Consider the following 26,997-nt stretch of genomic DNA (forward strand, 5'->3'; position numbering starts at 1 on the left):
CCGAGCCGAGGATGTTTGGAATAATAAATATATTAAGTGAGTTTTAACTGCAAGTTTTAATGCTAAATCTCAAACTATCAAAAAAAAAAAAAGAAAGAAAAGAAAAAAAGCCATAATATGGTGCTAATAATTTTTTTTTATATATATATGTGTATATATACATTATAGTGCAATACCAGGGGTGGACAATTAAAGTACTGAGAAATTATACTTAAGTGAAAGTATAGATAATGTCTTAAAAGTATCAATATATATATATTTTTTACTCAAGTATCAAAAAGTTACTGTTTTCCTGATTTAAATTAAGTTAATGTCATGTTTCATGTAAAAAAGTAAATTTTACTATGTATCTAAAGCTGCTGTTTTGCCTTTAAAGTAAAGTTTACAATATTTCTCATTAGCTAGAATTTGACTCGACTGCCTACCTAGTTATGTTAGCTACTGGGATCGATGCTAGTCTAACCTAGCATTAGCAAAACAGAACATCATAACGAGTTAATGACTATCGAGTTATTGTTAACAAATTAGTGAGGCTTGCCTCAACATATTTTAGATGGGTTTAAATCCTTCTATCGATGTACGGTGCATATTTAAACAAGCATTTACTTTGGAAAAATAAAAAGTTCCTGGGGTAGGGCCAGGGCCGTTCATCCTCAAGTTCAACATTGGTGACCTGGCTATCTTCAACTACGTTGTGTAGCATTAAGAAGGTCACTACTGTACGTTCATTGGCTTGATTGGATGCTAAACTGAAATGATTTGATGTTAAACTGATGTCACTGGATGCTAAACTGAGCCACTTCAGTCATTTCTTGAATGAGAAAAGAGAAAGTTGTGATTTGTAACCGGTGCTTTGAAGGTCTAAATAATAATAATGAAAAATTTAAGGAATGAAACAAACGAACATGTTTTCCCTTGTATTAAGAGTACAAATATTCAATTCAACCGTACTTAAGTATAACCACTCTAGCATTTTCAACCTCAGCAACACACACTACTGTTTCACCGTGACGTAATAACCGTTAACTACAACACAACAACACTATGAACGCTTCAATAAAGAGTTTATATCCCTTTTTTGTTTTTGTTGTTGTTGTTGTTTGCGGTGTATTTGTTCTAGCGTGTATACCGACTTTCAAACGAGCCACCTTGCGTTATCAACATGTCTATCCTTGTACTGATGTGCAACATGTCCAGTAGTTTATTCATTTATTAACTCCTCCTTGGCCTGGTTTAACCAACCTCCACCACTAGAGGGAGACATTTCACAGCGTTCGAGTAACCAAAAAAAAAAAAGAAAAAAAAAAGCCGAATTCTGTCCCAATAGCATCCTTATTCGCTCCACGAGTGCACTATGTAGGCCGAGCAGTGAAGGATTCAACCTTACGTAGGGCACTATTTTTTTTTTTTTTTGGGATGTATCCTTTATAAATGTGTCTCGCGCGATCCCTCCGACGTGTCGCCATGGAGTTTGTGCACCCCCCCCCCCCTCCCCTTTCCCCCCCCCCCCCCCTCCCCTTTCCCCCCCCCCCCTTTCCTCGCTCCAAGCTCGGCCGGAAACTCCGCTCCATTTCCATTACAAACTCGGCCCTCTGAGTGCGGAGTGGGTTTTATTTCCAGCCGTGCGCACTACATGTAAAGGTTTGGGAGCACGTTATGGCCGCTTAACCTCCTCTAGGTATTCAGGTTAGGTTCTCCAGCTTCATTTCTCCCGTTATTTCAGTAAAGACCTAGTTTCTCAGATGTATGCGGCGGCTTGGCGGCTGAATTTTCTTCTCTCACTTTTCTCGGGACTCTTGTAAACATGCAGCCCCCGCCAAGAAAGGTACGGTTTGATTTCTTTCATATATCTGTAATAAGAAGAGTTCTTTATATCTTTTTTTGTTGCAGCTGTTTTTGCTCTAAAACTCTTTTTTTTTTTTAAGAAAAAAAAAAAAAAAAACAGCAGAAGAGCTGGCTGAAGTAACATTGTGTCCAGTTGAAAAGAAGTTTTCAGAGGAGCTAATGTTACATGGTGCTACATGTTTTTCCCACACAGCCATTTACTCAAAGTCTAAACCAAGTTAAATCAACTTATATGATAATGTAGCCTTTTATTTATTTATTTATTTATTATAATTTACAAAATAAAGCTTTAGTGTTACAATGTAATGCGTGTCATTGATCAATTTTATTTGTATAAATCTTGTACCTTACTATATAAATTTCATATATCTATCTATAAATATATCTCAAGGGCGTAGGTCTGGTCTCAATATTGGTAGGGACACCCACCCACCCTGAGGGGGAAAAAAAAAGGGACTGTTTAATGTTGACAACCAAATGGTTTATTTAAATATAACATCTATATTTACATTAAGATCTGTATTTACATTTAAATACAAATTATACAAAGCAACAGATGAAAGAATAAAAGATTCTAAATTCTACAATTCTGCCCTCCCAAAACTACCGTCCATATGCAAATCTGCACCCTTGAGGTATATTATATATTATTTATAGACACATCGACGTGCATAATGTAATGTAATATAATATTATATAATATGTATTGAATTGATGTTAAGTATTCTCTGCTCAGAGGATTTGTAAGCGTTTGGAGGTAAACGATGAGGGCGAAGAGGAGCGTTTTGAGTTATTAGAGAATATTTATAATCGCGTTTCCATCGTGAGATGCACAGTTTGAAGCGGTTGTTAGTTCTTTTGTTTTTAATCTCACTGTTAATGTCTCGACCCACACGCACACTGCAGGGCCACTTTATTACTTCTGATAACGAAGGATTATCTTTAATGGTGTGTTATAAAGCCTTAATATCACACTTGATATATTGCTGCTATAAAGGAATTTATATGCAATGAGGGTATTTAGAGATTCAGACAAATCCAAACAGAAAGCAGGACGGAATAGTCCGGAAGAAAGAAAAACAATTTTTTTTTTTTTCATGGTTAATAAATATACAGAATATTTCAGTATAGTGACGACCCTGGTTTCCGATTCACCGAGATCAGCCAAGAGATCCTCATTACAACGTAAAACAAGAGACTTTACACAAACCTGACTCTGAATGATCTGAATCTGAGTTTTCTGAATGGACTGAATCTGAATTGTCTGAATGATCGAAATCTGAATTATCGGAATGATCTGAATCGGAATGATCTGAATCTAAGTTGTCTGAATGATCTGAATCTGACATATCTGAATCGGAATGATTTGAATGATCTGAATCTGGATGATCTGAATCTGAAGTATCTGAATCTGGATGATCTGAATCTGAATTATCTGAATGATCTGAATCTGAATTATCTGAATGATCTGAATCTGAAATATCTGAATGATCTGAATCTGAAATATCTGAATCGGAATGATTTGAATGATCTGAATCTGGATGATCTGAATCTGAATGAGCTGAATCTGAATTATCTGAATGATCTGAATCTAAGTTGCCTGAATGATCTGAATCTGAATGATCTGAATCTAAGTTGTCTGAATGATCTGAATCTGAAAATATCTGAATCGGAATTATCTGAATCTGGATGATCTGAATCTGAAGTATCTGAATCTGAATGAGCTGAATCTGAATTATCTGAATGATCTGAATCTAAGTTGCCTGAATGATCTGAATCTGAAATATCTGAATCGGAATGATCTGAATCTGAATTATCTGAATCTGAATTATCTGAATCTGAATGATCTGAATCTAAGTTGTCTGAATGATCTGAATCTGAAAATATCTGAATCGGAATTATCTGAATCTGGATGATCTGAATCTGAATGATCTGAAGCTGAAGTATGTGAATCTGAATGATCTGATTCTGGATGATCTGAATCTGAATGATCTGAATCTGAATTATCTGAAACTGGATGATCTGAATCTGAATGATCTGAAGATCTTATCAAGTTCAGACAGACACAATATGGTGTCCAATGCAAAAACAAGGTAATGAATGAAAGAAGGAAATTCGTTTTGATGATCTATTCAGAGCAGAGATGTGAAAAGTAGATCCTCCTACATATATAACCAAAGAGATACGATATGTTCTACAACACGATCCGATTTCCCCCGGTGCGTTCTCCAAGACAGCCGGATCGTTTTTACGCCGCCAACACCACGACAAATTATCACGCTGTCGTAACAGTAGTACGCACTGAGGCTTAAATGCATTTTACTTTGACGTCGATAACAAGACTGCGTTTATTTAAATAACTAGTTAAATAAATAAATAAATAAATAAATAAATAGAGTGTGTAATCGTACAAGTCAGCGGAGCTGGAATCCTGTTCGTTTTGGATCGCGACACACCGAATACTAGCGCATGTATAATGAATCTGATGTGTAACCGTTGGAGTAATTCTGTATAATAATCCAAATCCGCCGTGTCCCGCAGGTGAAAGTGAGTCAGGAGCTGAAGCACGCTCACGCAGAGCAGCTGAGCAAACTTAACGTGAAACATCAGACCGACTGTGACCTTCTGGAAGACCTGAGGTGAGGCCTCTGCGAACAGGACTGTCATCAAGGATTTCTGGTGTGCACATGGTGTACGATTTAGAAAAAAAAAAAAAAAAAGGCAGCACAGGCTGGCGGCGCTCGGCTCAGCGGGTAGGACTCGGCGAGGTTAAATTCCCAGGGTAGACCAGAGAGCTACAGCTGGGCCTTTGAGCCATGCACTTAACCCTAAACTGCACCGATGAAAGGTTTCCCCGAAGCCTCTTCGTCGTGTAGCCGTGACGATGTTCAAAACACCGTGTGATCATCAAAGAATTCTTCGTTTGTGACTCGTTTTATTTAAACAGGGTGTAGTCACCATCTCTTCCGCGACAAAATCTCTACCTAAATCCGAGCCCTGGCCAAGAAGGATAAATAGCTACCACAAACAACATCCGGACACGGGACGTCACAAACAAGTCCCCCCAGGATTTCGCGGTCGCAGAAACGAGCGCAAAATCAAGCAAACTCCGCGATATTCGGAGGACCGAAGGTTCGCAGGTTCGGGCCGAGGCGCGTCGCGTCACGTCATCGCCGCGCGCATTCGGCGGAGACCCTCTCCGAACACGAGTACAGCTGAAAGGTCTCGTTTACCAACAAACATCACCGCGAAAGGCCGCGCAAAACGATTTCAAGCAATTGCGGTTTTTGCCAATTCAAGTAGTTTTCCACAGAAGAAAGCACAGAAAGGTCTGCAAATGCCGTCGCAAATTTTGAAGATAAAAAAGACGCGGGAAAATCGAGCGTATCTGGCCGCGACGATGACGGACAAACCTCCGCGAAATCCCGTACGGACCGAACGAGTGACGCTTAACGGAAACGATCCGAAACGGTTTCGATCGTGTGTTTGTTTTTTCATTCTTTCTTACCGTACCGAATGTTATAGCATTACAGTGTAAAGAACAGCTTTTTGTACTATGAACAGTACTATATGTATATATATATATATAGAGAGAGAGAGGCTAATAATTATTGGCGCCCTTCCCTTCGCTTCCCTTGAAATGCCCTGACCGTGCATCTTTATATAATTTTTCCCCCGAGACCTTTAAGTACACACGTTCAGGATCTTTAACGATACGTGTTGCACAGTGTGATATTACACCTTTTGTACTGTACGATGATTATGGGAGAGAAACGGCAGTGTGCATTGTAGCTGACTCAGACAAGCCCGGTCAGTGCTCTGCAGTTTGAAAAAACACCTTGGGCTCTCGGGAGCACCTCCACTGCAAAACGTTTCACGCAGAAGGTTGGCTTCGACTTTGACTGCGTAGTCACCGTCAGTAAGGCAAACACACGGGAAGCACACGAAACACCGTAACGCCACGTTCATAACCGCGAACTCAGATCGGCGGGATAATAACAGACCTCGACATGGAGGTCTGTGACAGAACGTGACACGGACGTGTCCTGTAACAAGATTCAGGCAGGATATTAGTGCTGGAAATGTGTGCAGGTTTAACTCTTAATATTGTGTGTGTGTGTGTGTGTGTGTGCAGGACGTACAGCCAGAAGAAAGCAGTTCTAGAGAAAGACTATGCGCAGGTAAGTCTGGATAATTGAATAACCCGTGAGTAAAGTGCATCTGTGGTGTCTTGCTATATCGTCGGTGTAACTCTGGTACAAGCCAAAATGTTTCCGCTTTCATTCATTCTCAGAGCGATCTGGCTACCACCTGTACGGACGCGCTCGCGGTTTTTTTAAAGAGGAGTAATTCAGCGTCACGCTGTAAGGGTATCGGGTTCAGAGCGGGGTGTGTAGAGGTCAGTTTAGGGTTTGAAGTCGGTTTGTCTCAACGTTTCTCCCCCTCCCCTCGTCTTTTTTTTTTTTTTTTTTTGGCAATGGCTTTGTCCCGGTTTGTTATCTCAGAGGAATGTACATCTGTGACTGAACAGTGCAGGGATCTGCTGCGGAAGCCAGACTCGCTTTCTGAACTCGATGCTCCGTCGTCCATAGCGTGACTGGAGTCCCTTGTCCTCTGTTCATCGGAGCCGTTTGTAAATACGCCGTAAACCGGTAAATGCACGTTTGTGTCAACTACAATCGAACATACGACATACTGCGACGTTAAAACCCGCGTGGTATCGTTCTCAAAACACAGTCGCTACAGTCATGCGGTGTTCCTTTTCAGGCGCGCTGCTGAGATAAAGAGCGTAAAACAGCTGGAGGACCACGTGGACTAAATCGAAACGTTTCCCATGTATTAAAAAAAACAAACCCTTTAAAAAAAAAAATGCTAACGTGAGGTTTCATGCTTCATCGGTTCGGCGAGGTCATTTGTTTGAACGGACATTACTACAGTGTCTTGATTAAGTGACGGCCAGTGTTAAATAAACGGAATATCGGTGCGTGAGTATTTGTGACGCACGAACACATAAAACGACATCCGGATAAAAAGGCCTGGTCATGGGAAAGCTTGGAATCCTGTTGTTTTAACCTCGTGGGACGCGGCGCGGTGACGAGCGGACCGTTTCCTCCCGTCCAAACCGCTGAATGTGCGTTACATGGCTTCTCTGGAATGAGGGTGGAAGATTGAAAGCACGAAAAGGAAGGAAAAGCAGACCTTTAGTTTGAAACCGTTGGAATTTGTGCAGCAAACATGCACCGGATGAACGTTACATAAGTCCGAACCGACGTGTACTTTTAGACGTGCTAGTTTGATAACCAGCGACGGCGCCGAATGCTCCAGAGTTTCGGGAACGGCCAACGCGAGATATTTTATACGAGAGCAGTACGGGCGGGCGGATATATCTCATCGTGATACACGATAAACTACGAGTAGGTTGTTTACAAAGTGAGGAAATGAAGATCCAGCAAAACGTCAACGTTTTCCAACAGAACCTTAACGCAGGATCGGCGTCTTCCAGATAGCGTTTGTAATCGTTAGTAAAATGTCACAAACGAGGAAAGTGTGTCGTGATATAAGGGTTATAAACAACGGAAAGGCCGATCCTTTTGTTTTTGCTGTACGCTGTGGACATTTGGGTTTGAGAACAAAAGATGAACATGAGACGACAGATCAGAGTTTCAGCGTGCATTTCCTAACGTTTACGTCTAGACGTAAGCGCTGCATTTGTCGCTAAAGAGGATAAATCAATACGAAGACCGGAGAGCTGCCTATGGGAGAAAAGCAAGACGTTTGGAAACTGAGAAACGAGGGGAAATCGTTCAGAGCCAAAAGAATTGGCCTTGCCGTTCCAATACTTTTGGAGGGGAACGTGTATCCACTCGCTTTGGCGTTACGCGTCAGTCGACGTTGCGTTTCTCCGTTAGAGGTGCCATTTTTTCATTCATTTGTACAAATGACCTATCGGATATGTGGAACGTGATTTTAAAAAAACACAGTGGATTAAGCAAGGGTGCACGGTGGCTTGGTGATTAGTACGTTCGCCTCACAACGCCAGGGGGTTCAATTCCCACCGTGTGTGCGGCGTTCTCCCCGTGCTGCGGGGGTTTCCTCCGGGCACTCCGGTTTCCTCCCCCAGTCCAGATGGTAGGCTGATCGGCGTGTCTAAAGTGTCCGTAGTGTATGAACGGGTGTGTGAGTGTGTGTGTGATTGATGCCCTGCGATGGGTCGGCACCCTGTCCAGGGTGTACCCAGCCTTGTACCCCATGCTCCCTGCGATAGACTCCAGGTTCCCCGTGACCCTGACGGATAAGCGGTACAGAAGATGGATGTCTGATTGGGATTAAACAAATTAAGATGTATTAAGTCATTTGGTTATCGAGCTCAGTTTGTCTGACAGATTCTTCTCTTACGCTTTGCTGATTGGTTGTTTTGGTGTACTGTATTCAAGCACGTGTCGTTATTCACTGTTTACTTCACACTTTGTTCATGCGAATAAGAGTTCAGGACGTGCCTGCAGTAGACCTAACGACGATCTGACGTAGCGACACGCTGAATGACGATACTTTTAGCGTCGTTACTACAAACCGTCGGGGGGGGTGGGGGGGGGTTTATGCTGCCTCGTCGAAAATAAGAAGCATCCCAGACAGGAGCCAAAAAGAACACGGGGTACCTGAAGAGCGTGAGGCTACACTTGTGACGTTTTCCGGTCAAGTGAAATCACCGTGTACGTGCGTACGTATTCACGCACTGAGCGTATTTCCTCTTCCAGGTTCGTTTGCCTCTCCGCTTCGACCTTGCTCTTTGAGCCATGACAAGCAGTGAGATGTTTTATTGTCGGCGTCTGTCCTCGGAGCGACACGCAGATAACGGCGATAAGATGTGGCACGCGATGCGATTGTACTCTGGAATAGCGTTCCCAATACCGCTGGAGATTATTATCTTCTTCTTTTTTTTTTTTTTTCTTCTTTTTTTTTTTTCTCCTTGCATATTTGCGTGTAAGAAAATCGAACGTTCCTTAATATAGTAACGCGATTTGTTTGAATGCTAATAACTTTATCCTGGGTGCGTTAATTAAAACTAGAAACGTTCATGACCTTAAGAGGGATTTCAAACGATACACAGAGTCAACGGTTATATCACACACTACAATTTCAACCTGGATCCGTTTGTCCTGTCGGCTTTTTCTCCCGCCGATATCCGCCTAGTTTCTACTGGATATCGACGCTAGCCATTGTGAACGCACTTAATAAAAGTCTCGGGTGATTAATGTGTAGCACGTGTCCCGAGCTGAATTTTCTGATTCAGCATCCAGGTGTGGTGTGCCGCTTAACCCCCCGAGGCACACAAGAGACTCCAGTGTCTGTGCGTTTGAATGAGGCTCGTCCAGATGCACCACCTGGATGTCCTGAATGGCTCGTGAGTAGAGGAGCCTCTCTCATCCTCATCCTCTCTCCCGCTAAAGCCTATTGAGACGAGGCCGGTGGGCTGGCACGCTCTCACAAAGCCAGATTGTGGTGTCCGGCCCTGGCAGGCACTCAGGAGCTCAATCAGGGCCTGGAAGCTGATCAGGGCACGCCATTCTCTTTATTCTACCGTATTCAGGAAAGGAATGCGTCTCCTCGCTTGTAAAGCGCGGTGGGAACATTCTAGGCTGTTTCGGTGCTAGACCAGCACCTCAGCCGTCCGAAAGAGCCGATTTCAGGTATCGGTGTATCGGTCGGGCAGAACCGTGATAGTGTACGAAGGAAACCAGTGGCGGTTGTTTGTTTTTTTTATTTTTTCAAACCCAGCCTAGTGGTCTGTTCGCCTGGTCAGTCGCTCTCGGATTCGCACGGCAGCAAACGTTCACAGGGTGAAAACCACCTTAGAAATGATCGCAGATACGTTCGGGTGAGAGCGTCATTCCTAAGCAATCACAGCTGTAGGTTATATAATATATAGGCTCCGTTCCGCTATGACATCCTTCTGACATTTTGAAACACTCTATTCCGATTAGCAGCGAGGCCAGAATTCCAGCTGTGGTGTTCCGAGTGTGTTATTTGAGCTTCCACGTCTCCGAAACAGAGTCGTTTATATAAATTACATTTCCCCAGCCACTTAATTTCATATACATTATGTTAAATACCGAACGTGTATGTGAACGTTTGCGTCGCCAGGACAATCGTGAGTTCTTTAGCCAGCCAAACCCACGACTCTTGCTTGTTTTTTTTTTACAGTCTCGGAATCTTACGTGCGCCACATTTCTATATGCATACACTGAATGTCCTTTTGAATGCGTTTGCCGAGAGCCTTGAGACGCGGTTCACCGACCACGAAGAATAAATCTGAAATATCACCGCTTTCACATCGCCGCCAAATGTTGTTTTTACTGTTTAGCCCCTTGCCCTGCTGTGCTATTTTCGGTCATGTTTGAGCTTTTAATGTAGTCTGGGGATTGGGAAGGCGGTCAAACTAGTCGCCGTTTAGAAAAATCTACTTCCGCGCCATGACCGCTTTTTGGATTGACGTCAGAAGTCTTTTTTATTATTTTATTTTTCAGTTCCGTAACCGGCGTTATGAACGATCCGGCGTTGTTTCTAGTAGAAATGACATTTGCAGTCGAATTACACAGTGTAACCACACTCGATTTACGTTTCATTGCTTAAAAGTATCTCCCCCCCCCCTCTTCCTACTCCTCCTCCTTCACAGGCACTGCAGAAGTTGGCTTCTCAGTATCTGAAGAAGGAATGGCCCGGGGTCCAGTCGGAAGAGCAGAAAGACTACAGGTACGTTAGCGAGCGTTAATGTGCGGCTGCAAAAGCATTCGACGTATCCGACGCTCGGCGTTTTTTCCCCCTTCCGTTTTCTCTCGTGCGTGTTCGCAGGAACGTGTGCACGGTATGGAGGGCGTATCTGGAGGGTGTCGTGAAAGTGACCCAGTCTCGGATCGCTGGCTGTGACGGCTACAGGAGCCAGGTTTCAGAGCCTATCAAGACTTTCCGGGGGCACAAAGAGCAGCAGCTAAAAAAGGTACGCCGCTTACGGACACACTCCGGGAGATGAGCGCGATTGCTGTCGTCATTCGGGATATGAACCTTATACGGTATCGAATGCCACGTCTCCTTTTGATCGACGTTTTTTTTTTTGTGCCTTAGTGTATCGAGCAGCTCACGCGGGTTCAGGCCGAGCTCCAGGACACGGTGAAGGACCTGACCAAGTCCAGAAAGAAGTACCAGGAGACAGAGCAGATGGCCCAGGCTGTGAGGGAGAAAGCAGATATGGAGGCAAAGTGTGTTTACTGAGCACTACAAATCTGAATAGGTTTTCATCTTCAAACATTAACGAACAAGACGAGACAATCTCCCGGAACAGAGCGATACCGACGATAAAAGATTAACGTAGACCGATGTGTTAGTTAAACGAAGACCGTTTCCATTATTAGTTTCCTTATAATGTGTGCTTCTCCGAATAACCCATCTCAGTGGAGTCAAAACACCAAAATACATGCTCTTGCACACAGGCCGAGATCTCCTAAGGTGACGCGCGCTCATATTTAGGATTTGGGTAGCGCTTTATGATTTCACCTTGCACTTGCCGTCTGAGGAGATTTCCTTTTGGCATTGGCACGAATAATAATCGCGGTCCACTTGCAGTTCGAGGATTTATAGCATGAGTGCAGAATGTGTTACACAAGTGTTACCCCTCCCCAGCACACACACACACACACATTTCCACACAGGGCAGAGATGGAAGGAGAGAGGTCGGCAGTGGCCTTTCATTGTTCGGTCAAAAAACCAGAGGAAGTCACACCTAAGGAGGAAGCAGTGCTTTTGCGTGGACATTCTGGAGTCGTGATGAAAGACAGATTCGCCGTCGTTTACGCGACCATTGTGTTGTCCATTTTCCCGGTCTAAATATACCCCTTTTTCTGTTCTCTCCATCTTGACGTGTCCCAAGGTCCAAACTCAGTCTGTTTCAGTCCAGATCCAGTTTAAAAAGAGCGAGCGTGAAGGTGAGTGGAGCCGTTACAACACTCTGCCAGATCGTGCATTCCTACTTCCAGTCTGTGTTAGTTTACCGCTTGAACCGATGCCCGAGTTGGCTTCCTTTTATTCACTTGAAGGAACGTTCAAGAACATACACATTTTGCTCTTTCCCCAGTTGAAAGCCAAGAGAAATGAGTGTAACTCCAAAGCCACCCACGCCAGGAACGAATATCTGCTCAGTCTGGCCGCGGCCAACGCCCACCAGCGCCGTTACTACGAGACGGAACTGATCGGCTGCATTAAGGTGACACTCCATTTCTCACCCGGTTTTTCACCTCAGGTCTGTTAGGGAAGAGGAGTCACAACAAACAGAGCAGCCGGCCAACATGTGCAGTCATGGTGGGTGGCGTACCAGTAGAAATAAGACGCTCGTAGAAAGGAAGCACTGGAACATGTTTTCAATCAAGTAAAAAAAAAAAAAAAAAAGAGGTATTCTCTTCATTTTAAAAATGTGATTAACTTAACTTTAGCGATCAGCAAAATACCATTGATCTATTTTCGGTTCTTTTTTTTTTTTTCGCAGAAATTTCTCACGATTTTTATTTTATTTTTATTCGCTAGTCGACCAGCGTGAGCCAGCTGGAACCATCATGGGATTCACGCCGGTGTAAACCGTTTGCAGCAGGGTACTAGCCACAGCCTCCCGACAAATAAACGCTATTATTTTCCGACGTCCAAATCCAAGTGCTTCACTATTTCGTCTGAAAGTCTAATAAGGCGTGTCTTAAGCAGGGATCATTTTTGGGAGAATGCACTCCGACGCACCCACGAACCACTCGAAGATAACTCTTACTAAACGGGGATGTTTCAAATTAGACTTCAGCGGAGATGTAATCACGATTTCTCACGAAAGAGAAGCCATCCCTTATCATGTCATTTATAGCACCCTAATGTGTAAACACATGCATAACATATATATATAAATCCATACATCCATCCATTGTCTGTACCAATTATCCTTACTGGGTCACGGGGAACCTGGAGCCTATCCCAGGGGGCATGGGGGACTTGGCGGGGAACACCCTGGATGGGGTGCCAATCCATCGCAGGGCACAATTCATTCACATTCACGTACACTATGGACACTTTTTTGGACGCGCCAATCAGCCTACGGTGCATGTCTATGGACTGGGGGAGGAAACCGGAGTACTCGGAGGCAAACTCCACACACGCATACATGTAAATGTACATGACAAGTAAAGCAAAAAGTGCGAACGATCCTAAATGAATATTTCACCAGTAAAACCAAATGAAATTTTTCGTTCAGCGGTACAGCTTTGTTGTTTTGTTCGTCCCCAGATCCTGGACGGCAGCGTGTATGATCACGTGAAAGGCTACCTGGTTTCACTGTGTCAGGCCGAGCTGGAGGCATCCCACGTCGTTCAGGACACCTTCAGCTTCCTGCTGGAGAAGTCCAGTGGGGTGAGTGGAACACGCACGCACACGTGCCTTCGGAAAAAAAAACACTCAGACGGCACAGTGGCCTCGTGGGAATTTGATCCGTCAGTAAAAAGCAGCCGGATCAAATCCCACGGCGTACACGACGACGTCTGTAAAGACGCACGTCACGTCGCGTTTCGGCACGGTCTGGGTCTTCACTGGACCCCTCTGCACGGTTAGACGACACGGGAATTGGAGCCGTGGCCAACAATATGCAGAAACATCATCCACAAGGCTCAAATAAATCCGAGTCAGAGTGCAGAAGATATCTCGCGCAAGTACCAGCTGGGATATTTGATCAGATCTCCCTCGCCGTTATCCCAGATGTCGGTGCTGTTATTCATCTAGAATGTTGCACCGAGTCATTTTAGAGTCGTTCTGGTTCGGAGCCAGTCTCACGTCTTAGTAACACGATGATCTTTAGAGTTTGTTTCCATCCGTCTGAGCGTGACCTTATCCTTGGTCTAGGGTGTCTTCCGTGTGGTGTGTGCTCACACAGAGTTAAGTTTCAAAACGCGCACGCACGCACGCACAGGTCCTCTTTCACACTGAGCCGCGTGCTGTGGTCAGAGAGGATCCACAGGTGTTGCTAAACTGCATGGTTATATATTAACCGGTCATTGATAACTATGTTTCAAAACTAGCGCGACATAACATTGTGGGTTTTTTTTTGTGTAGGTTATGCAGGACTTTCACCAGGAGCTCTTTATCCAGGAGAACCCTGCGTTTCAGAAAGCCTCCCTCTTCAACTTTCAACCCTGTGACAATGATTCTGTAAGTTCTTCTCTTCCGGGGACATATCAAACAAGGCTTGTGTGGAGTAAATATTAGGCCCAGTTGATGTACTGAACCCTAAAAGACTTCCTGTTCATTCTGTTGGTTCACTACACGGGGTGTAAAGTAAGGGCACTGCAGAACCTCTGTAGTGAGCTTCACTTATAGGTAACGTCACGATTAGGTGACATACTTTGTGTACTTGATGTAGTCCTTTTTAAAAGCAGGTTTAGGATGATGATACCAGTAATATTCTGCACACTGGTGTCCATTGCCTCGCCTCTCAGTTAGCCTTCTCTCCCCTGTTCTCCTACCTTTAAGCTTTCTCTCTCTCTCTCTCTCTCTCTCTCTCTCTCTCTCTCTCTCTCTCTCTCTTTGGACCCAGTTCTCCACTCGGGCCCCGGGACAGCCTCACACTGGGTAATTTGTTCGAGCATCAAGCCTCTTTTTTGTTTTGTTTTTTTTTTTTTTTTTCTTCTCTCTTTTCTTTCCCTCTTAAAAATCAAACAAGCGCCACCCTGTTCCCAGTGAAAATATTAGTGACGCGGCACTTCCCTCACCGAGACGGAAGAGTCCAGAAACGCGTGGCCAGGGTGAAGAGGAGCGGAGCTGCAGGGAGGCCTGTAAAAGGGAGCTTTGTGAGGGCGCAGAGCGCGTGTAGTCTAGCCGGCTCTCCTCCGCCCCTCTCGCCACATAACATCTGAAAGCAGGAACCACACGCCACCTTCCGTCTGGCTCCACACTCCTCCCCGACTCTCGTCCCGAATCTAAACCCGTCACCACTGTACGCCGTCGATCCCAGAAATGATCAGACTTGTGCGTGTTACAAATGGAATTAGCTCACGAGCTAGGTTTAAGCATTAGTGAGGATCGTTTCGCAGCTCGGGGAGCTGTGTTAACGAGAGTTATTCTAAATCATGAAGCATGTTTTAAATCTCTATAGATGATGTGCGATATACGTATATTACAGTTCCGGGGGACACACAGCTGGTACATTCAGCTTCGATTCAACAGCAGCCTGTCTGTTCTGTGCCACACACCCAAAATTTGCGAGCGCGTGTCAATGGTCCCATTCTTTAGCCGATTGCATCACTAAAGACTATTCAGTCGGTCAATATTTAGACGTCTGTCCACAGGCACGCTCCAGTATGGGTCCCCTCCTTTCTGGGGTTTTGAACTGTGTTTGTCCAAGTTGTCGCAGGCTTCTATTTGTTATTGTTGAAATGATTGAGTATTCGGGTAATAAACTGAGAAAACGTGACGCTTTTAATAGCACGTTTTGAAGGTATTGATGTTTTTTTTTTTTTTTTTAATCCCCGACCGGAACGTTACTAGGAACTACATAGCGTGGTCTTATTTCTAAAATCTGCCTCATTTAAACCGTCATTGGGTTTTTAGTTCGCTTTTTCGATATATTAAAAAAAAAAAAAAAAACGACCCATTTGCACGTTTTTCTCCGTGCCAGCGGGTTTCTCCGGATTCCTGCCTTCTCCCAAGAGCACGTCAGTAGTCGGATTGGCTATGATAAATTGCCTCTAGGTGCGAATGAGTATGTGAATGTGTGTGTGTGTGTGTGTGTGTCTGGAATCGAATCCAGGGTGCATTCTTGGCTCGCGCCTAGTGTTCCAGATCCACCACGATCCTGAGCAGAATAAAGTAGTTATTGAAGATTACCGGTGAAAGAGTACGTTTATTTATCGAGATTCATCATGGAGAAGGACAACACTGTGTATCTGAAATGTCGTGAACTGTGTTTATTCTGGGCAGCTTGGTGGTTTAATACCCGGATCATTTAGAAACATGAAAAAGTTTGTTCTGGAATGCATTTTGCACTCCGCAGTTAAAATTGCCGTTTAAATGCTGTTCCGACGCGAGTCAGTGATAACATGTTAAGTTATGACAAGATCATAGTTTAGTGGTTAGCACGGTTGCCTCGCACCTCCAGGCTTGGGGGTTCGAATCCCGCCATGCTTCAGGGATCCACTCCAGTTCCCTCCCCCCCCCCAGTCCAGAGACATACGTTGTAGGCGGATCGGCGTTTCCAAATTGTCCGTAGCGTGTGAATCCCTGGGATAGGCTCCAGGCTCACCCGCAGAAAATGGACGTACAGAAAATGGCTGCACGGATGTTTGAGTCCTTCTGACACTACGAATATCCGCGTAATCCACACTCCAGTACAATACCATATGGCGTAATAATACGCTTCCTAGTATCCCCGGGTTTAATACAGGGGTCCTCAGTTTTACCCAGTTCGATCTTGCTCTTTAAACGACTGGTAGGTTTCTCTCCTAATAGGGCTGATATGAAAACCTGCAGCATTTGTGAATAAGGTGCGCAAGGCTGGGTTTAATCCTTGTCTCATACTCTGGGAGTCAGTCTAGTTTGTTTGGCTACATCCCAAACCTGTATTACCACACTAAATAGTGTGTAAAAAAAACCCAAAAACGATACACCGTAATAGGTACTAATACACAAAGCTTTCTCTTTCTGTGATACTGCGTGATACCTGGAACATTATTTCAATTCACACGGGCATGTAACTACATACAAATCTGTTATTTGAGGTATTCTTTGCAATGTGTTGAAACTGTCACAGGAGATGAGCTTGGGACTGTAACATTTCTCTCCTGGGGCAGGTAACACAGATAGAGAAGGAGAGCGGCACGGCGGAGGAGCACAGTCTGAATAAAGAGGCGCGGAAGTGGGCCACCCGTGTAGCAAGGGAACACAAGAACATCATTCACAGTCAACGGGTAAGATATATATATATATAATATGGTGATGGGAAGTGGTCTCGGGATGTAGAGGAGAGCGTTGAGTGTGATTTTTGCGTTTGTAGAGTCTATCGGAGTGTGAAGGGACGCCTCAGCAAGAGCAGAACTCGAGCGAATTAGAGCTGAAGATGGAAGAGGCGAAAGAGAGCATCCGAAAAGCAGAGGTAAGGAGTGTGTGCATGTGCTTAGGTTAATCATGCGTCATCCGTTACCTGCTGGTAATCTGACGTTAGATAAATTGCTACGCCACTAGGCCATGGGCACGTCCTTCTGGTCAGGGGTCCAGAATTTCACCTATCATTTTAAACACAACCTCTCCGCTGTACTGTAGTGCAATCAGACAGTATCAGAAAAAAAAACACACACGATCGGCATTTGCCACTGTGGTCCAACTCTCTGCAGACAGTGAAGCTGAAGGCCGAGGCTCGCCTGAACCTGCTCAGAGACGTGGGCGTGGCCGTGGACACCTGGATAAAGAGCGCCATGAACCAAGTGATGGAGGAGCTGGAAAACGAAAGATGGGCCACAATGACAACTCACGATGCTTCCCTGTCTGTAAGTGAGAACATTACTAGTCATACTTTAATAGTAATTAATAAACGGGTAAAAAAAAAAAAAAAAAGTCTCGTTAGGTTTAAGCCGACTTTTCATTTGCTTCTAGAGCACAGCAGATTTTGACAGAGAGGAGGACGAGGAGACAGAGGACACGGAAACGCTAGATGACAGCAGCTCCAGTCCTTCTAGCACCTTGAGGAACTACCCTCTCACCTGCAAAGTGCTTTACTCATACCAGGTCTGTTTCTATGAGTCTGAATAGAATCATGGAATATCTTAATTCTGTTTATTTATTTATTTCTTCTTCTAGGAGTGATCTTGCGTATTATTATTATTATTATTATTATTATTTTGCATTCAATAGGCATCACAACCAGATGAGCTAACTATTGAGGAGCAGGAAGTGCTGGAAGTCATAGATGATGGTGATATGGAAGACTGGGTTAAGGTACATCAGGTGCACATAAGACATACTGACATGATAACTGCGAACGATACGCTTTGTTCTTTGTTATTGAAATATCGAGGACGTTCGAATACCAATATTGTCCAAGCCTGCAGTATACAACTAATCCCTCTGTTTTATTGATGAGTCAGTCGCCATCTGAGCGCAAATCCCTGTTCTGATCAATCAGCGTCGACACGATCTAAAGAGAATCAAATAATTTTGGCTACATTGATGCAGACCAATCTCAAAATATGACACGGGTTCTCCTGTTTGTTTTATTGTGTTCCAGTGCGATATTTTATTTTGGTCCATAAATGCACCTCTAACAACACTGTACAGTACTGTTACTCGGTTGATAAGAAACTCTTCAGCTACTTCAGACTCGGTTTTGTTTTGTTTTGTTTTTAGGCCAGGAACAGAGCAGGGCAGGTGGGATATGTGCCTGAGAAGTACCTGCAGTTGCCCTCGTCTAACAGCCTACTGAGCATGCTTCAGTCCCTGGCAGCCCTGGACACACGCTCGTACTCCTCCAATAACTCCACCGAGCAAGAGCCCGAGTCCGCCACTGAGCATGTCCAGACCAGCCCCAACGGAGACAACAGCGGTGAGCAGCCAGTAAACACTACATAACATACCACGCAGACACCGTCATGGGTAATGATGACATATACGTGGTCTGAGTTATGTAACCTAATTACAAATTCAAACAAAATATGTAATCCTAGGAAGTTTCTTTTGGGTATGTCTCCAATCTAAAATATTACTTGGATTAATTCTAACACCTTTCTTGTCATTTTGCATCAATACTGAATTACATTTCTACTCATCACCGTGCGAGATCTGGAGCTCTGAAAATGTACATGCGGTGTTCCGGATGGATCCACGCTCAATCTTCTACTCATATTATATCAGGTGGTGTCCTTTTCAAAAAGTTTACAAACAAGCTGGTTATTGTAGACGGTGTGAAAATAAAGTGGATTATCGTTCTAGATATTACAGCTGCAAAAACTCTCGAATTACACATACTTTTATGTTCCTACTGAACACACCCAACACAAAGCAAACAGATAAAATGATGGGAAGATTGGTCTGTACATGTTGCGCCACTCAGGAGAAGAAAAAAAAAAAGAAAGGGGGAAAAAAAGTCATCGGTTGAAAAATTCCTCCCTCTGCTGGTTTACCACAGTAATGCAAGTCACAGTGTTGTATTCAATTAAAGACGTCGTTCTCAAAATGACACATCATTGCGCCTCGTCTCTGTCTCTCTCTCGCTCTATCTCTCTCACTCTCTCTCTGACACAGTGCGCTTTGCGAAGGCATTGTATGATTACGAAGCTCAGACCGAGGACGAACTCTCCTTTCCCGAAGGAGCCATCATCCGCATTCTGAACAAAGACAACCAGGAGGACGACGGCTTTTGGGAGGGCGAGTTCAACGGCAGCGTGGGGGTCTTTCCTGCCGTGCTGGTGGAAGATCTGGCTGCACCAAACGGCGAGGACACACACACAGGCGCGGAGACACCGGTGTGGACAGACAGGCTCATATACTAAAGTCTATGTATCAATACACAATGCTAAAAATGTGTTCTGTAAACAGCACTGAGTAAATTACAAACTGTATATTTGCAGGAGTCTCTGTGTAATCAGAGTCGTCCTCCTCGTCCCCTGTCTACGACTCAGAACCAGCCCTCATCCTGCAGTAGCCCTGTTTCCAGTCCTCTTGCCACACCCACTCTGCTCTCTCCGATCTCCAGCCCGGCCAGCTCATCGGCCTCCCCTCTGGCCAGCCCGCGCTCCCTTAACGGGTACCATAGACCGGCCCCGGCACCCCCCAAAGCACCCAGCAACAGTAAGGAATAAACTAATATAAACTAGTATGCTTATCACTGAGAAAAACAGCGAAGCATCCATTTTCAAAAAATAGCAACAGTTCAAAAGATTAGGGGTTTGCCAAGTAATCTAAAACTTTTACAGATATTATTCAAAATGGTCAGTCGTTGTGCTTATATTCTGTCTCACACAGACCACGCCCACAACTCCACACCTCCACCCAGGTACCCTTCAGACAGTAGAGCAGGAACACTGAGGCCTGTAAGTTCCACAGAATGAAGCTGTATTCTCAAAATATTCTATAAACTGTATTCGTAAAACTTGATATTTATATATTTATGGCCTTTTAAAAAAAATTTTTTTTTATATATAGGTGCGTGCTGCACCTCCACCTCCTCCTCCCAAACAGCAGGCCCAGGGTCAAGTGCAGAAGAAAGAAGAAGTCGAGATCACGCTGGTGTAAAGGCGCCGCCCTGGTGGCCGCTCCCTTATTTCACTTGACTGCCGCGGCAGTCTCTCAGCCCACTCCGGGCGGAGGAACGCTTGGGGTTTGGATAGTATCGAAATCCAAATGGTATCAGCAAGGAACAGCCGGATGCATCTGGAATGCATTTAGCAAACAGCCGAGTCGAACCATACCAGAGATCTCTTCACGTGATCCGCGTCCATCTTCCCTTCTCCGTTTCGTCTTCTGCATCGACGTCGTTCACTGAGCGCCGAGCACGCTGCGGGATCAGTGACATCCAGTGGATCAGCAGTCAGTGGAAAAACCCAGTGGTTTTCATTTCAAGTTTCACATCTCAGACGATTTTATTACAGCCGGTGTTCCGACTCTTCCATTTACTTCCTGTGGACCAGATTCACAGTGTGGCAGGAGCTGGCCCGCCCAGCCGGGAACACGACTGGAAGTAAAACAGACTTCTTCAAGGGAAAAGTGGCAATTTCATTTCCGTGCATTTCAAATGAGTACGAATTTGTTATTATGTACGTGTGTATGGATGATTATTTTTTTTTTGGTTGTTGTTGTTGTTGTTGAATCGCTCTCTTTGTAAAACACTATTTGAATGCAGATTTAAAATAGGTTTTGGGCTCACGACTAACATCTTGACCATCTTGAATCTAACATGCTTTTTCTGTGGTCAAACAGTATTTTTTTTTTTTCCACGAAATGTCCTTTATGGTATCATATCAGAACTGTCTGCTGACTCTCGAAGGCTGTGGGAGGTTTCATGAAAAGAGCTAGAAAGGCGAATTCATAGCTCCCGGAGCCAGAGGGTGACTTATCGAGATAGAATTTCCCCTGGCAAAGCTCAAAAAGCACTTTAGTGTTCAGCGTTAGAGCATTTCAGTATTATTGCTTGTGGAGTCTGCTGTCGTCAATATATTATTTAGTCCATGCTGCTAGTCCTGATAGTTTAGATTCCACCATTTTTGGTTTAATGTAATTTATTTCCATGAAATTATTAATATGTAACAGTCTTCTTCTCTAACACAGTTTTCTTTAAACCAGGTAGTTTACAGGCGGCCTGAGGCATAGAACACTACTATACCTGTAACGGTCATGTTCTGAGGTTCTGCGTTTGTTTTATTAATCGCAGGTTTAGAAAGGTGATGGTCGTGCTGAAACGTAGTACGCTAGAGCAACATTAAAACGTATATTTTTGCATCTCTTGAAACCTGTTTGCATGCAATTTTTTTTTTTCTTCTTCACGCGTTTACAGTTTAATTTTCCCGTTTTCAGTATCAGGTGTTTGAGCGGACGTTTATTTCTCGACGCCGCTTAAAAGCGGCCGAGCACCCAAACGAACTCTGTTGCCTTAGCTACAGCATCAAAAGATAAAAGTCATGTACGTATTTATCATGTAAAAATGATGGATAATAAAAGTGTAAAATACGCTTTCCAAAGTGATCTAAGCCACCCTCATGGAAAGATTTGTCAAGTATCTGGATGATATGCAGTACAAAAAGATCCTGCTATGTTACTTTTGCGGTTTGCTGCTTTTAATGTCTTATTGTTTTACTTATATAGTGTAAGCTGAGCCCTGCGATGGCCTGGTGCCCCATCCAGTGTGTATTCCCCCCTCACATCCAGTTTTCCTCGACCACCAGGACCCTGACCAGGATAAAGATGAAAAGGTTTGAGTGATCCAACCGAAGGTGTGGCCTAATATTCTAATGAGCACATTGATGGACATCTATCTGATTAAGAATTTAAGCCAGCTAGAAGACTCAAACAGAACTCAACAAAACAGCATAAGCAAGACCTAACTCGTTTCAGATCTAACTCATTTCACCAGGTTAACATGCGCTTGCTAGCATAACAGCTATGTGGGTGGGACCACCAACGTTAGTCTTCTGATTGGTTCAGGTTGAAGTCAAAGACCCCCCCATGCATGGAGCTCTAGCCCCCAGTAACATACCTGAGTTGAACCTCAGGAGTGGTTCTGTGTAGAATTTTGAGGCTTGTAAATCTCCGACACAGAGACCTGCGATTTTGTGTCTCGCCCCAGACGCACACGGAATACGCACACGTGCAGAATGTTGCTCGAAGCCAATGATATCAATCACGAGAACCAGAAAGGCTTGTAAGCTTGCTACTAGGTATGTTAGTGGTGTTTAAAAAGCTCACACCTAGATTTCTGACAGAAAACAAGGGTGTCTAACCGAAGTAACCTACACAAAGATCACCGAGTGTTTCGCATCGTGTGCGATTTCGGTTCCCAACTCAGTCCAGTAAGTTAAACAAGTGCCGTCTACAGTGTACATATTATAGATAAGAGTTCAAATAATTTTTTTTTAAAAACCCAACGTAAAAGAGAAATCTATTTCACCGAATTTAAAAGATAGCTAGTAATCTGCCACTTAAATAAAATATCAATACACGGCATTGATGGTTTGACGGCGGTTCTTACAGGAACACCGATGGGTTTTAAAGCACACTTTAAACAGATTTTATTACAATAAGTCAAAAGCAACAGTTTATAAAATGCACAACGTATCAAAGTTAACACCGTGCTCTTGCTGAATCGGATATGGAAGAGCAAAAAGTGCCCAAAATGCAACGAATTGTGCGTTTCAACATCCTCTAGAATGTATTTAATGCGACCATAAACTAAATCAAAATCACAGTCTTAAAACTTTTCATACTTTCAGAACATTTAAATGACTGGAAACTGGTTCAAGTCTCATAGGCTGCAAGTTTTCACAGTTCTCTTCTGTCGGGTTTAGGAGAGCCCGCATAACTTCTCACTCACGTCCCACAACTTCTTGGCTACGGAACTGTCTCTGGCTTTGGCGCTCACTTCCTGCACGGCGCAGCAAGAAAAGTAGCGCCCGCTGAGAGGCTCGATGCCTTCCTGTACAGCACAGTGGAGGGTCGTCTGGGCGCCAGTCGTCGGGTCCAGGAACAGCAGCCAGGATACCGGTTCAATGAACACCTTCTGCCAGAGACTGACGTGACGGGAGAGCTCGGTTTTCACAATACCTGTTAGGGTTGAATGAGAGTTCATCCTTGATGTTTTAGGTTTGTCCATCATGTTTGAACGTCAAGGTTATAATACAAAACACACTGAAGACAAGTTTAAAAAAAAAAAAGCCCGTACAATGTTGATAGCCTGGCTTAGGTATGTTAGGAACTGAAGAAATGTGAACTGGTTTAATTGGCTGTATGTCTTAAGATTCATGCTGAGAGAATCCAATCTCATGGAACATGTCTATCAAAACACTGTGCAAATTGACGTAGTCATCAAACATTGATTCATTTTCCAGGGACTTACCAGGGTGAACACTGTAGCAGGTGACATTAGTACCTTTCAGCCTCTTAGCCAGCTCATGCGTGAAGAGAACATTGCAAAGCTTGCTGTTGCAGTAGGCCTGAAAGAACTGCCAGCTGTATCTCCCACTACCCAGGTCTTTGCTGGTGACCAGTGCATCGAAGTCGATCTTGCCCCATTGATGAGCCATCGAGGACAGGGTGATCACACGGCCTCCGGGGCTCTCCTTAAGCCTGTCCAGCAAGAGGCACGTCAGCAGGAAATGGCCAAGATGGTTGACACCAAACTCGATACCAAACCCATCTTCAGTTCGACCGTCCGCTACAAGACCTGGAGACGAAATAGCGTCCTTTCATTTAACAATTGTTGAAATCTTGTCGCAACTTAGCCTGACTCAAGACCCAGTGTCAAGTCTAGCAGTTCGAACTCACAACCCTCTCATCACTAGCCTTGGAGCGTTCTGATATTTAGCGTCAGCAAAACCACAGTTTACCTGCATTGTTAATAAGTACATCCAGCTTGGATTCCATCTTCAGGAAGGTCTCGGCGAAGGAACGCACCGATTTCAGACTGCTCAGATCGAGCTGCATGTACACTACATCAGTACTCCTAGTCACCTGGAAATAAAAACAGGCTCATCCGCTGCTTTGTCTTCTTCTAAATGGACCATTCAAAGTGAACATCGAGAAGCGCCTTTACCTTTTTAATATCGCTGATGGCGGCTTCGGCTTTCTTTTGGTTCCTGCAAGCCAGGATCACTCTTGCGCCCCGACCTGCAAGTTCCATCGCTGTGGCTTTGCCAATACCAGTATTACCACCTGAGGAAGGTATAAACACTTAGTCATTCTGACCGTCTAGCCATAAATGTGTCTTTATACATGCTGAACAAAGCAGGAGTACCAATTACGAGAGTCCATTATGGACCTTATGGAAGTTTACGGTACCAAGGCCATGTGGTGTGGTGTGGTGACCTGGTAGAAAGACTAGAAACACACTTTATTATTAAATCCATCTTGATGCGAATCTTTCATCAACATCCATGCTTGAAAGGAACGAAACCGTCACAGAAATTCTAATGGTTTCCACTACAAATACCATTACAAACCATCTGCTAACCATTACAGGTCACAAGATATAACACACCACCAATAGAAAGCAACCAAATTACCAGTCGAGACCCACAGGGACTGTTAACGTTTCCATTAAAACCAATACAATAACCATTAAAACCAATACAATAACCATTAAAACCATTACAAACCTTTTTTTTTCGCAGCAAGGACAATTGCTAAGAATTTAACGTGTTTTGTTCTAACCCCTGGTGAACTCTGAATGAGAACTCGTCAAACCCGTCTCAAGAAATGGGAAATAAATGAAGACTTACCGGTAATTAGGACCGTTTTCCCAATCATTTGTCTCGCGCCTGTACATTTCGACTTCTTAAATAAGGTGTTCACTAAAGTCAGGTACACTATTCCAACTAGCACGCCGCAAGTGACCAGAGAAAACATGTCGGAAGCGGACGGAGCTGATTCTCCCTGCAGAGGAACGAGTTTGTGCTGTGATTTGAGAAACACCGAGTGCTTTTGTACCGGTTCAACGTGACGCACCGAGGCCTGACTGACAGGTTTGTTCTCTTTCGATGTGTGTGTGTGTGGTGCCCTATATAGTAACCAAACCGGTTAATTAGTCCAACGTGATGAACAAAGTGCGAGTTTTGGCGTCTTCCTGTTTGAGAGGCTTCACACTTTCTTCATAAATAACCAGAAATTTTACATTTAGATAGTTAGCAAGCTGGCTAGTGGAAGCAATCGTCATTCCACGATTGAGGCGCCATTTTGTTTTGCACTGATAAATCATTTACATACACGTACGTGACACTTTACACGTATCCTTCACAACAACGTTCCCAGGGCACTGCACTTTACCTTGTAACAGTGCCTAATATTTCAAAATATAATATCGTATAAATATATTTTAATGTGTAAATATCTCATTTTTACATCTTTATTACATTCTCGAAGCCTCCATTTCCATGACTTTATGGAAAATGCACATTCCATGCTGTGGAATATTCCAGCAAGGTGTTTTAAAAAATAAATAAATATTTATTAGTTTGAGACATTGACTGATAAAGTCAAATGATAGATTTATTATTCAATTTAAAGTATAGATTAATTTAATTTTTTTCATTGTTATTAATAGCAATTAAAATATATTTAAGTAAATCATATACAATGCCCTTGATGTCCTCATGCCGTTAGCATGGATGCTAGTTAACCAGATTGTTTGCTGAAAAACCTCAACCCTGTCACTCATTCGAAGCAAAACGGCCACTTAAGAGACCTTGAGATGGGTTATCACATTTTATATATTTTATTTAATGTATGTTTTCTCTTATTCAGTTGTGTAAAATGATTTACAAATGTAATTGCACCCCAGTCATGTAGCTAGCTAATCACGCGGATACTTGAACCTCAGTCGTACATCATACTTGATTAAAGATGCTGACAGGCTGCTTAATCTTTACATATTAAAAATAAATAATTCACATTGCACTGTATAACATTTTAAAAAAATAACATTATAACGTAACATTACACTGTATGTGTTTGGGTGACTGAAAAGTCAGAAACTAGTGAGTGTACCAATAAGCACTATCTCTACCTTTTGATTCAATGGTAATGTTTTTTAACTGTAAGGATGAAATACATACAATCATAAGTGTAAATAAATAATAAATACAAAATCACATAATGAGCACGGTGGCCTGACACCTCCAGGGTCAGGGGTTCGATTACCACCGTGGCCCTGTGTGTGCGGCGTTCTCCCCGTGCTGCGGGGGTTTCCTCCGGGCACTCCGGTTTCCTCCCCCAGTCCAAAGACGTGCATGGTAGTCTGATTTGCGTGTCTAAAGTGTCCGTAGTGTATGAATGGGTGTGTGAGTGTGTATGTGATTGTGCCCTGTGATGGATCGGCACCCTGTCCAGGGTGTACCCCGCCTTGTGCCCGATGCTCCCTGGGATAAGCTCCAGGTTCCCCCGTGACCCTGAAAAGGATAAAGCGGTATAGAAGATGGATGGATGGATGGAAAATCACATAATACATAGTTTAACTCCTGTTGGTTCCTGACTGTGTGGACATATTGTACATAAACATGGAATGAAAACACGCGTTGCTAAGTATGAAAACATAAGTAAAAGGTAAAATTTAGTCCAACTGTGTGTGCGCACACACACCTGCCCTCAGAAAGATTCCCAATTATCAGAAAGCCTTTTACAGTGCCACTTTCCTATATAGCCTAAAAAATTATGAAGAAAATATACAGTTCACTATAAAAGATGACATATTGACGAAGACACAGTAAGGTATTTGACACAGAAAAGATGTCTGGTAACAAAAATTGTCAAGCATGGTGTTACGAATCTTTTTTTTTGCTCTTTTTTTTGCCATAATAACTGCCTCTTTGCATATCAAATTAACCCTAAAAAGAAATGAATCCACCCAAGGCCTATCTGTGAAAACATTAAAAGTAGGTGATGACTCTG

At 43.6% G+C, this 26,997-nt stretch overlaps 2 protein-coding genes across 2 annotated transcripts; one reads left to right on the plus strand and one right to left on the minus strand.

The window, feature by feature from the left end:
- Nucleotides 1-1,551: 1,551 nt before the first annotated feature.
- si:ch211-176g13.8 (F-BAR and double SH3 domains protein 2) lies at nt 1,552-21,585 on the plus strand. Its single transcript, XM_017488811.3, has 20 exons — nt 1,552-1,825; nt 4,387-4,484; nt 5,981-6,026; nt 10,520-10,596; nt 10,696-10,840; nt 10,966-11,099; nt 11,768-11,822; nt 11,972-12,100; nt 13,156-13,278; nt 13,975-14,070; nt 16,707-16,823; nt 16,910-17,008; nt 17,247-17,399; nt 17,506-17,637; nt 17,764-17,847; nt 18,256-18,451; nt 19,150-19,370; nt 19,476-19,695; nt 19,870-19,937; nt 20,050-21,585. Exons 1-20 carry the CDS (start codon nt 1,805-1,807, stop codon nt 20,137-20,139), a joined length of 2,304 nt encoding a protein of 767 aa, XP_017344300.1. The 5' UTR covers nt 1,552-1,804; the 3' UTR covers nt 20,140-21,585.
- Nucleotides 21,586-22,603: 1,018 nt separating this feature from the next.
- Nucleotides 22,604-25,299, minus strand: LOC108276818 (dehydrogenase/reductase SDR family member 13). Its single transcript, XM_017488812.2, has 5 exons — nt 24,834-25,299; nt 24,149-24,267; nt 23,943-24,066; nt 23,453-23,779; nt 22,604-23,160 (listed from the first exon to the last, which is right to left on the minus strand). Exons 1-5 carry the CDS (start codon nt 24,958-24,960, stop codon nt 22,901-22,903), a joined length of 957 nt encoding a protein of 318 aa, XP_017344301.1. The 5' UTR covers nt 24,961-25,299; the 3' UTR covers nt 22,604-22,900.
- Nucleotides 25,300-26,997: the final 1,698 nt, after the last annotated feature.

Source organism: Ictalurus punctatus, chromosome 16 (genome assembly GCF_001660625.3).
Source record: "Ictalurus punctatus breed USDA103 chromosome 16, Coco_2.0, whole genome shotgun sequence".
Taxonomy (NCBI): domain Eukaryota; kingdom Metazoa; phylum Chordata; class Actinopteri; order Siluriformes; family Ictaluridae; genus Ictalurus; species Ictalurus punctatus.

Bases quoted from the DNA above. Each gene is read 5' to 3' on its own strand.
- si:ch211-176g13.8 (XM_017488811.3), top strand. From the start codon at position 1,805: ATGCAGCCCCCGCCAAGAAAG. The intron at 1,826-4,386 runs GTACGGTTTGAT...CGTGTCCCGCAG, and splicing joins TGCAGCCCCCGCCAAGAAAG to GTGAAAGTGAGTCAGGAGCT. The intron at 10,597-10,695 runs GTACGTTAGCGA...GCGTGTTCGCAG, and splicing joins GAAGAGCAGAAAGACTACAG to GAACGTGTGCACGGTATGGA.
- LOC108276818 (XM_017488812.2), bottom strand. From the start codon at position 24,960: ATGTTTTCTCTGGTCACTTGCGGCGTGCTAGTTGGAATAGTGTACCTG. The intron at 24,268-24,833 runs GTAAGTCTTCAT...TACCTTCCTCAG, and splicing joins GAAAACGGTCCTAATTACCG to GTGGTAATACTGGTATTGGC. The intron at 23,780-23,942 runs GTAAACTGTGGT...TTTCGTCTCCAG, and splicing joins TGTACTTATTAACAATGCAG to GTCTTGTAGCGGACGGTCGA.